Here is a 12,143-nt window from a genome sequence, read left to right as displayed (position 1 = left end):
CTACAAATAGTTCGTAGTATTACGTTTTATATGTTGTGGATTATTCTTTAACCGTTCGATATCATGATATCACTTAAACATAGATGTGTTTTGGTGATAATTTGCTTTAAAGCATATTCTATTTTGAAATGTATTAAATACTATCTGACCACGCAAACGTTGTTTCGCCTTATATGTTATTAAACCCAATTTACCCCCTCCCTCTTCCTTATAACTTTGCTGTATGAAAAATATGAGATGTTGACCGATTTTCAGACCTACCCGATATCCACACAAAATTTCATAAAAATTAATACAGCCGTTTTGGAAGAGTATCGTAACTAACATTGTGACACGAGAATTTTATATATAAGATTTTTCGTTGAATTTTTTGTTCGATCACACACAATTCTGTAAGGTGAAGGTACTTCCCCTGTCACACTATATGTCACAGTATATTTATATATATATATTTTAAATTAGATATTAATATCTCTACATTTTACTTTTACTCTCTTCATCTCATCCTACAGCATCAAAAACTTTTTGGAAAATTAATGTATACATAATAATCTTATATATATATAAAAAACTGAAGCAATATCGAGTGTTACACCAATATCACCTCGAGCACTTCGGAATTCTTGGCTCGCTGTTACAAGTTTCGTACGCTCTTAGTTTTTTGACAAGCTAACTCGGTAACGCCTGAATGTATAAGTTGCGATTTCGCGACACTCCCAACACTGGCAACACTCACGACATTCACGACACTTGTAACGCGTTCAGATGGAGTTTCGCAGCTTATGCAGGTTTATTATTTAACAGGGCAAGTTCGCGGCTTCGCGCGTCTTAGTCGAGCTTAATAAGTGACTTCTATTAAATTCTGTGCTGTGAATTTTGTGTCATTATTAATTTAATTGACGTAGAGCTGGTTAACTTTTAAGTGTTAATTGAAAACTTGATAGTTTTATTTCCATTGCTTAGTAAAATAACCATTAGTAATCATAGGGTTTTTAGAATTAATTTTAGTGCTCATTCACGACACATTAAAAAGTTTAATAAACATTATGTTACTTTTACTTGATGTGTAATAGCTAATTTCAATTAGCTGTTTGTAGGGAATTAAGCGTATTATCCCTTACATGGATTTGCGAAATATTATAAAGAAAACTTGTAATCGTTTTGTCTTAGCGTTTTATTCCTCGTTCGTTAGTTAGTAGTTACAAAAATGTGAATGGTATTTTTAATTTAATTTATACAATCTGATTGGTTAGTGTTAAAATTTTATTCCGTCTTAAATAACGAGTAAAGCGCCACCGTCTGCCTCCTTAACTTGTCGGCAGATGGCACCGCGGATGCCCGAACATACCCCCGGCCTTGGAAGTCTTGACTTTCAATCGGTTTCAAACAGGGGACAGATTTTTGTGCATGAGCGCCTGATAAGACCCGTGTTGGTACGAATTTCAGCGACTCGTGTGATATTGTCCTTGCCGGGTATCGTTCGTGTCACACGTCCCAACTGCCACTTAAGAGGGGGAAGATTGTCATCCTTAATAACCACTAATGTATTAGGCTTAAGGTCATCTATCTCCGACTTCCATTTGTTGCGAATTTGCAGTTCACCAACGTACTTCTTCATCCAACGAGACCAGAAATGCTGTCGCATCTGTTCAACTCTTTGGTAGCGTGTAAGCCGCAGCGTGTTTGCATTTGTGAAATCTTCACATGCCGGTGATGTCAAAGTGCGACCGACCAGGAAATGAGCTGGGCTGAGAGGAAGATAATCCGTGGGATCCGAAGACATAGGTGATAAAGGCCGTGAATTGAGTATTGCTTCTATTTGCGCCAATACTGTACTCAATTCTTCATACGTGAGATTCGCATTTCCCACGACTCGACGGAGGTGGTGTTTGCATGATCGCACCCCAGCCTCCCACAGACCACCAAAATGAGCAGCATAAGGTACAATAAAGCGAAATTTAATTTGTTCTTTACTAGCGTAATTAATAATGTCTGAACTACATTTTGATAAAAACCTGGCAAAGTCATTCATGAGACCCACAAAGTTCCTACCATTATCGGAAAATATCTCGTCCGGTTTACCTCGACGAGAAATAAAACGTTTTAAAGCCAAAAGATAACCATCGGAAGTCAAATCAGTCACTAGCTCCAAGTGAACAGCACGCGTTACAAAACAAACAAATAAACAAATATAACATTTAATCTTACGCGCTCCTCTACCCTTTCGATTGAGCATGAAAATTGGACCCGCGTAATCGACACCGCATTTGAAAAATGGGTAAGTGGGACTAATACGTTCAGTAGGTAAGTTACCCATTTGAGGAGTAAGAGTTTTACCTCTTAGCCGTGTACAAATAACACATTCGTGCGTTATCTTACGCGCAAGATTCCTACCTCCTATTGGCCACCACTCTTCACGAATGTTATACAACAAAGCTTGAGGACCTGCATGTAATAATTTTATGTGTTCATAACGGAACAACAATTTGGTGAAGTGATGATTACTGCTTAATAAAATAGGGTGCCTTTTGTTATATGAGAACGTATTTGAATACGTCAATCGACCTCCAACGCGTAAAATACTGTCTTTATCAATAAAAATTTTTTTGGGCGGTAGGTTTTTTTGGGCGGTAGGTGTAAAATAGTCAACACGTTTTATAAAGAGCTCTTCAAGTTTTTATTAAATTTAATTATATTGTTGCATTTTTAACACACATAATGCACTAAAACTTAACATACCTACCAGCAGTTATTTCATTATTAATTTTTTTTTTTGTACAAAACTAAGTAAACTGTGTGTACCTTTGTGTTATTTGATTCTTCTTCAATACGAATTACAAAATGGAGTCAATCCAGCACTCAATTGAAGAATTAACTCAACATTTTAACTTGAAGATGACAGAATTCCAACAAAGTCTACAGGCTTCAAATCTTACTTCAAGTCCAGCTTCAAATATAGCAGCTCAATTCTCCACATTTCGCACATTTGTACTTTCTGCTCTTGATTCTCTTCAAAAACAAGTTGCAATTCTAACCAAGCAACAAGAATTTTTTGAGATACGAAGCAGGAGGAAAATTCTGTTAGTGCGTGGTATTCCAGAGAAGACGAAAGAAAACACAACTTGTATTGCCATTAAAACGTTGAGTGAACACCTTAGTATGCCAGATCTTTCGTCCAATGATGTGAGTCGCTGTCATCGCTTTGGAAAGTTAATTAAAGACAAGTCACGGGCCATACTTCTTAAATTTAAAGACATTTCTATAAGAAACCAAGTATGGTTTAACAAAGTTAAACTTAAAAATTCCGGTGTTACAATTTCTGAATTCCTGACTAAGGAGCGTCATGAAGCATTTCTGTGTGCAAGACAACAGTTTGGAATATCAAAATGCTGGACCAAGGATGGTACCGTTATCGTCTCTGGGACTGATGGTACTCAACATCGAATTACTTCAAAGGCTGAACTGCACAATATTCCCGGGTTTGTTACTCAAGACCAAGCTGGTGCCTCTTCCCCCGTGAACTCTACACCTGATCAAAACCTTAAGCAAAGTAAAGCAGCTCAAGCTTGCAGGCCCAAAAGAGTCACGAAAAAATAAACAAGTAATTAAGTCTGTCAATTACTCCTTCTGTATGTTAATTCACATCTTAAGACCTTAATATTTGCAGTTCGTTTTGGTATAAATTATGTAGTATTAATTAGGCTGATGTCTTTAATTAAGTTGATGTCTTTTGTTGTAATTGGGTATTATTATTTTTTTCTTTTTTCATTTATATAATTACTCAGCTGTAAAATTTCTTTTAGCACACGTTCACTTACAATATTTTAATTTTTTATTAACTTAGAGCAAATCTACCCATCAATAAACATTAATTTTATTTGACACCCATCACATGTATGACAAATGACATTAACATTAAGGTTACTCAATCACTATTTGTTTTGCCTTGGATTCTTGCTGTTCCGCCTTAGTTAATATATTATTATAGTAGTGTATAGTATACCCAGATAAACTGTTTTATGGGTTATTGGGTTTAGAATTCTTCATGTCTCTTTGTTAATAGTTATTATTTCTTTTAATGTTCCTTTTAAAGTTTCACTTTGTTATTTTATAATATTGTTGGTAGTTGAATTTTTCCATGTTATTTTTGTACTATTTAGAATTAGTTGAATTTAGTACTTTTACTGCCGGTAGGTAACATAATGTTTTGTTTTTGATATTTTGGTATATTAACTTATAAAAGTATTTTTATTATTATTAATTTAATTTATTATATTTATATATATATATATATATATATAAATTTATATACATTTATATTTTATTATTATATTATACTTTTTATAATGAATGATATTGATGAATGTATTAGTAATCTTAATGATGGCGTATCATCCCTTAGTGCATCCACTACAACAGAAGATAGCTTCCATAGTATGTCTTTGTCACTTGATTCACTTTTAGATTCTACCTTTTCTACTTCTTCCAAAAATTTTAACCTGGTTCACATAAACGCGCAAAGTATACCTTCTCACTATCACGATCTTTTAGCAAGCTTTAATGTCAAGAATATACATGCTATACTAATTTCCGAAACATTTCTGAAACCAAATTTGCCTTCTACCTCGTATGCTTTGCCAGGCTTTCACTTAATTCGAAACGATAGAACTGGAAAGGGTGGCGGAGGGGTTGCGATCTATTTGCGCAGCCACATTTCATTTTCCATTCTTGACAAATCTCCGTCACAGTACTCTGAATCTGCTGAACATATTTTTATTGAAATTCTTTTTGGTAATCTCAAAGTCTTACTTGGTGTTTATTATAGTCCTTCTATGCATATTAGCTACTTTGATACATTTGAGAGCTTGTTGGAAAGGTATACTTTATGTGTAGATCACACAATTATTATGGGTGACTTTAACACTTGTATATTAAGAAATGATCACCGTGCACATCGATTAAAAAATATTATTAACAGTGCGAACCTTTGTCTTCTCCCTACCAACGCAACACATTTTTTTCCGAACTGTGTGCCGTCGCAATTGGACTTGATGATTGTTTCGGCTCCGGAACGAGTGCACTTACATGGTCAATTTCCTGCTGAGGGTTTTTCGTATCATGACTTAGTATACTTATCTTATAAAATTCGTGCACCCAAACCAAAACCAACTGTTGTGATGCGAAGAAGTTTTAAGAACTTTAATACTGAGACTTTTCAGCGTGACTTGAGTGGTATTGACTGGACTAGTGTTTTAAGCGCTCCAGCCGTAAGTGATAAACTTAATATTTTTAATTCTCTTCTAACTCAATTATTTGATATTCATGCTCCTTTACGTCCAGTCAAACTTAAACATCTCCCTGCACCGTGGTTAACTGAAGATATTAAGGCACTTATGGTTAAACGCAACACATCCAAGTCGAAATTTAAGCTTAACCCTACTGAAGATAATCTCACTAGATACAAAAAGCTACGAAACCGATGCAATAGAATCTGTAGAGATGCACAACGCAATTTTATAAATAATTCCATAAACAACAAAAGTACTTCTGATGTTTGGAAGTTTCTGAACACATTAGAGATTGGGAGGCAACGTGATAATATTTGTAAATCAACTGATCTTGACACACTCAACAACTATTTCACCACTGTTGATGTTTTGACTCCTAGTGTTAGAGACAATACTATTGCTGAAATTTCTCTTCGGTCAAAAATAAATAATACTCCATTCCGTTTTCATTCTGTCGATATAGAGGATGTCTACAAGCATGTCCAGGCTATTAAATCGGATGCCATTGGTTGTGATGGAGTGAGCCGACGAATGATCACTTTATCTATAAACACAGTTCTTCCTATCATTTGCAATATTTTCAATCATTCTCTTTCATCTAATACTTTTCCTGAGTTATGGCGTCTTGCTCATGTCATTCCTATTCCTAAGCTTTCCAACCCCTCCTCACACACTCATTATAGACCGATTTCCGTGCTACCATTCTTGTCCAAGGTTCTTGAAAGAATCGTTCATAAGCAACTAACGCACTACTTACATGAGAATAATATCCTCAGTCCTTTCCAGTCTGGTTTCCGCCCTGGGCACAGCACTGTTTCGGCTCTTGCTAAAATATGTGACGACATGAGGCTTGGGATTGATAAGCAGCAGGTCACAGTTATTGTTCTATTAGACTTTTCGAACGCATTTAACACTGTTGACCATGACATTCTCCTCGCAATTTTCGAAAACTTAAATTTCTCACCAGATGCTGTTAATTGGTTCCGTTCCTATCTTTATGATCGCGCACAAAGAATTCGAACCATTGACAAGCTCTCTTCATGCAGCCGTCTCAGAGCTGGAGTACCTCAGGGTGGTGTTCTTTCTCCTCTTCTGTTCTCCATATTTATTAATTCTTTAACTTATATTCTTTCTCTTCCTTTTCATTTATATGCTGATGACTTGCAGATCTATCTGACAACTCCTGTTGACGATATGGCTACAGCAATTGGTCGTGTTAACAAGGAACTTGCAGTTATATGTTCTTGGTGTAAATCGTATGGACTGTCGATAAATCCTAATAAGTCGCAAATTTCCATAATAGGTAATTCTATACAGATATCCAAAATAGATGTTTCCTATCTTCCTCCTGTCTGTTTTGGTGGCTCGAAATTAGAATTTCATGATAGTATCAAAAATCTAGGCCTTATTCTAGACAGCACACTTTCTTGGAGACCTCAAGTTGCTGAGATCAGTCGCAAAATATATGCTGCAATCGGCACATTGAGAAAGTGGAAAAATTTCTTGCCTATCAAAACTAAAATATCACTTGCCCACACACTTCTTTTCCCTATTCTTGATTACGCTGATGTCTGCTACTCTGACCTGTCTGAAACTCTCCTTAATAAACTTGAACGCCTTCAAAACATGATCATCAGATTCATATTTGGTTTAAGAAAGTACGATCATATCTCAGATTATCGAGCACAGCTTAACTGGCTTAAAATAAGAGAACGCCGCAACTTACATCTTCTATCTTTTCTCTACTCTATCCTTTTCCATCCCACTACTCCCCCATACCTAAAAAAATGTTTTACTTTTCTCGGCTCGGACGTGCCCAGTTCGTTGGGCCTTCGTTCTCAGGGTGACAACAGACTTAAACATCCTATATCGCACAGTCAATGTTACAGCAAATCTTTTTGTGTTAAGGCCGTAAAACTGTGGAATGCCCTCCCGCGAGACATTCGCCAAGCAGAGTCCATTGATATTTTTAAACGACGTGTTAAAAAACATTTTCTATCTACATATCGTTAATAACATTTATTTATATGATATTTATATATTATTATTTGTATATGTATGTATGTATGTATGTGTGTATATATGAGTTTCATACATTATATACTAAAATATTTACTTATTTATATGTTTTTTTCTTTTCTCTTTTTTTTTTTTTTTTTTTTTTAATAATTATGTAAGTTTATCATATCGTAGTTTTTACCTATTTATAATTGATCTTTACTCCTTAATTTTTGCACACCTTAACCGCTGCTACTGTATCGTGTCCTGTACCCAAAGGTTATCTGGAAGAGATCGCTATTTGGCGATAAGATCGCCTTTGTACATCTTCTATTGTGTCTTTCTTTATATGTGTCTGTATTTTGGTGTACATTAAGAATAAATAAATAAAAAATAAAAATAAAAATGTTAAGTTTACTCAGATTATGTTTAGACTGAAGTTTATGATTATTAAGTAGTAAATTATACTCATTTGGAAATGATTCTATTTGCGATATTTTGACTAATAATTTTTCCGACTCTCTTAACTCATTCACACTTATAACCTCGCCTCGCCCTTTATTTTTACTTTTATTGCGAACATTATGTATGAAACGCAACACGTACGACACGGCGCGTACTAAGCGCATTCGATTTGAAAATCCTTTAAAATCAATAAATTGATTGGATTGATTATTATCAGTGGTTACGAACGTCAGCTGACACCCTTTTGTTTCGGGCAAATCGTCAGCTGTTAGGGGAAGTGGCTGATATATGTTTGTAGTGTCAATATTTACATCGTGAAGAAACTCGGGCCCCGTCCACCATAGATTTGAGTTCACCAATTCTTCTAACGCCATACCACGTGACACTAGATCAGCCGGATTATGTTTCCCGCTGACATGACGCCATGGCAGTTCTCCTGTTAGTTCGTGTATCTCGGCCACTCTGTTTTGGACAAATGTTTGTAATAAATTAGGCGACATACGCAACCAACCTATTACTATCGTTGAATCCGTCCAAAAGTTAATAGAATCGAACCTACGATGAATAGATGAAACTACCTTATCGTATAGTCTCGCTCCTAATAGCGCGCCACACAGTTCTAAGCGCGGTATGCTTACCGAATTTAAAGGTGCTACCTTGCCCTTCGCGCAGAGCAATCGTACAGAAACATTCAAGTCGTCACTAACTGTGCGAACATAAATACAAGTGCCATAAGCTAATTGTGAAGCGTCTGTAAATATGTGCAATTCCGTGAGAGTATGCTTATGGTTTTCTCCTAGTACATAACGCGGCACACGGATAGTATTGAGAACATTAGCGAGGGACGATATAAACCGGTTCCACGTACGAGTGACGTCATCGGGCACTGCATCGTTCCAGTCAATTTTAAGTAGCCATAGACGCTGTAATAAAATCTTCGCTTGCGTAATGCTGGGGCTAATTAGCCCGAGAGGATCGAATATTTGAGAAATATGAGATAAAATAATACGTTTAGTTATACATTTAGAATTATTATTATTAAAATCAATTTGTGTATTAAAATGAAGTTCGTCTGTCGTATTAAACCAGCCTATACCTAATGTTTTATTACTACTGTTATTGTTAAAAGATAATTCATTTAATGCGTTATAATTATTTGATGCGTGGAGATTTTCTTGTGAAAAATTAAAGGCCCACTTTCGAAGTGGAAAACAACCTGACATCAATGTTTTGGCAGTTTCATTGCATAAATACAATAATTTCGTCAGGTCGTCATCGCCAGTAATAAGATCGTCAACGAAAAAATCTTCTTTTATTATTCTCTGGACGTCAGGATCAGCACTTTCGGTGCCCAGCTGTTTTAAACAACGTATACTTAAAAAAGGAGCAGATGCTGTACCATAAGTGACGGTGTTTAGACGGTAAATACCGAGCGGCTGCGAAGGATCGTCTCGCCAGAGAATAAGCTGTAGATGACGCTGCTGCTCCTCAACCAGCACCTGCCGGTACATCTTCTCAACGTCAGCGCAGGTCACATACCGGTGTTGCCTGAAGCGTAAAAGGATAGCTAGTAAGTCACCTTGTATGGGCTCTCCTACACGCTGGATGTCGTTGAGAGATAAGCCTGAGCTGGAAGTGGCGCTGGCGTCAAATACTACACGCAACTTCGTAGTTACACTATGTTCACGCAAAACCCCATGATGAGGCATGAAATAGTGTGGGTTGCTATAAGATGTGATCTTAGTCATATGTCCCATATTTTCATATTCATGCATAAAATCGCTATAAAGTTTTTTGTACGTTTCTGAACGTTGTAATCGTCTTTCCAGCATCAAAAAGCGTCGTTCTGCTTGAGGAAACGTGTCTCCCAAGACCTCAGGTGACCGTTTAAACGGAATACAAACGCAGAACCTACCGTCACTGTTTCGCGTAGTGGTTGTGACGAAATGATTCTCGCACGCTTGCTCCTCATCAGTCCGTGCGCCCTGATGCTTGGGTAGCTCCTCCAGTTCCCAGAACTGTCGTAACAATGTGTCTAATGTGCTTGAGTAGTTGCACTGGATATGGCCAAATTGGTTGCGTGAATTGTAATGTATGGGACCTGATATTACCCAGCCGAATAATGTATTATGTAAATAAGGTCCATTATGTAGCCTTATTTTACCGTTAGTAAGCAAGTCCCAAAATATGTCTGCGCCGATCAGAATGTCTATATTTTGAGACTGCAAAAACTGTGGATCCGCCAATTGAATGTTATCTGGAATACAGAAATGTTTGTGTGAGAAATTATCAATAACTGGGACCTTACATGTAATTTCTGGTAGTACAAAACATTGAATGGTTGTAGTGTAGGCATTTATGCGCGATTTTATTGTCAGCTCGCATCTTTCACTACATTGCGTAACTGAATTACCTACACCTCTAATCTCGTGAGCGGACTGTATTAATTTTGCGTTTATTAAATCACAAAATGATTTTGTAACAAAACAGCGCTGACTACCACTGTCTAATAAAGCGCGTGCGATGTATATACGATTGTCGCTTGCCACTTCGATGACTGCAGTCGACAGCAATACAGGTTGCAATGCATGTGAATGAGACGCAAGTGATTTTGTTTGTGGATCATTCGTATCGATAGGCTCGATCCCCATGTGTGCGTGATTTATAGAAAAGGATTGAGCGGCGAGTAGTGTCGCGCTGCGACGGCTCGGGTCTATAGCTCTCAACTCATCAGTTTGCATTGACGACTGCATCGTTACGGAGGTTGAATGTAAATTGTCAGTATGAATAAGTGTATTATGTTTCTTATTACATCTTTTGCAGTGGCCGAATTTACACTGATCCACAGTATGCCCTGAACGCAAGCAATTTTTGCAAAGGTTATTATCGCGTATTAGTTTTAATTTAGTGTTTAAATTAGCTTCTATGAACTTAGTACAAGAATAAAGCGGGTGTGTAAGTTTGCACATTACACAAGGCCTGTAAAACTTATTAGTTGGTTGATCTTGTCCGTTATTGGTAGAAACGTTACAATGTGACCTGTGATGGTGATAATTAATATTTTGTTTTTTAACTTCAGTCGGATCTTTGCTATGTGATGCTTGCAAAGTTTCTAACATATCAGCTCGACTATTTAGAAATTGTATTAGGTGGTTTAGCGATAACTTTATATGACTATCACTAGCGTAAAGATTGCCTTTGTGTTGTTCCCACTCGCGTTCAGTGATTTTATCTAGTTTAGACACCAAAATGTATATAATTAACGTATCCCAAGTGTCAGCCGGTTCGCCTAATAACTTCAAAGCTCTTAAATTCTTTAACGTGCAATCAATTAATGTTCTTATTAAAATATGTGATTCTTTTGCAAACGATTGAATATTGAAAATGGATTTAATATGATTTTGAATTAACAACCTATTATTGTTGTATCGATTTTGTAAAAGCTCCCATGCGATTATATAATTATCAGATGTTAATTCTAACGTATTTATTATTAGCAATGCGCTGTCTAACAAAGACGTTTTTAAATAATAAAATTTTTGTACTTCACTAAGTTCGTTTGAATTGTGAACAAGTGAAATAAACGTGTCTCTAAATTCGAGCCAATTTTCATACGAACCATCAAATTTAGGCATAGTTATAGTCGGTAATCTTATGGATTGTAAGGCGTTAGGATTATTGCTATGACCTTGTGAGCGAGTGAAAGTGACATTTGAACTTATCAACGACTCGGCAAGAGCCCGGGCACTGTAAAAACTATTTTCAAATTGTTCCCGATGCAGTAGTTGTTCCTCAAGATTGGACTCGGGAACAGTTTCCTCGATTTTACTTTGAATATCGTTGAATTCACGAAATAAGGATGTAGCCCTCTCGGTGCGCAACTTTAATTCGGTACTTAAATTTGTAGGCTGTTCAGATCGACAACTGGATAAATAAGTGGAGAACTTTGTAAGTCTCGCTTTGAGAATACCACGCTTTTTGGCAAGGTCACGAATTAAAACCACGACATTTTCATCATCGATGCCCTTATATGGAGATTTATCGCGCTTATTAATGCTATCCATACTCATTTTAGCAGTCCAAAGAAGGAAAGGATACTCACGTTTGTGCAAAATAAGATTATACCACCACAGCCTATGCTTGCTCCGGCACACAGCTGACTCCTGAGGTGACACACGGGAAATCCTTAGCGTATAATATGATTACTCCGATGTCCTGGCCTCTTAATGCGTATTTGGTTGGTAGATACAGTCCTGAAATCTGCATACGCGCCTTCCAGATTGCGAACGTTCTCCGCCGATTCTTTTAAATCCGGCTCGAAGGACCAAAATTATGTAGGGAATTAAGCGTATTATCCCTTACATGGATTTGCGAAATATTATAAAGAAAACT

The 12,143-nt window shown here is 36.7% G+C and overlaps 1 protein-coding gene across 1 annotated transcript; it reads right to left on the bottom strand.

Annotated features, from left to right (window-relative positions):
- Positions 1-1,156: 1,156 nt before the first annotated feature.
- On the bottom strand, positions 1,157-11,821 carry LOC123656082. The gene is made up of 2 exons (XM_045591806.1): positions 8,331-11,821; positions 1,157-1,766 (listed from the first exon to the last, which is right to left on the bottom strand). The coding sequence occupies exons 1-2, from the start codon at positions 11,819-11,821 to the stop codon at positions 1,373-1,375; spliced, it is 3,885 nt and encodes a 1,294-aa protein (XP_045447762.1). The 3' UTR covers positions 1,157-1,372.
- Between the last annotated feature and the right edge of the window lie 322 nt (positions 11,822-12,143).

The sequence above is a fragment of the Melitaea cinxia genome, chromosome 8 (genome assembly GCF_905220565.1).
Source record: "Melitaea cinxia chromosome 8, ilMelCinx1.1, whole genome shotgun sequence".
NCBI classification, from domain to species: domain Eukaryota; kingdom Metazoa; phylum Arthropoda; class Insecta; order Lepidoptera; family Nymphalidae; genus Melitaea; species Melitaea cinxia.
The sequence above is the reverse complement of the archived record's forward strand: the minus strand, read 5'-3'. Positions and strand labels throughout refer to the sequence as shown.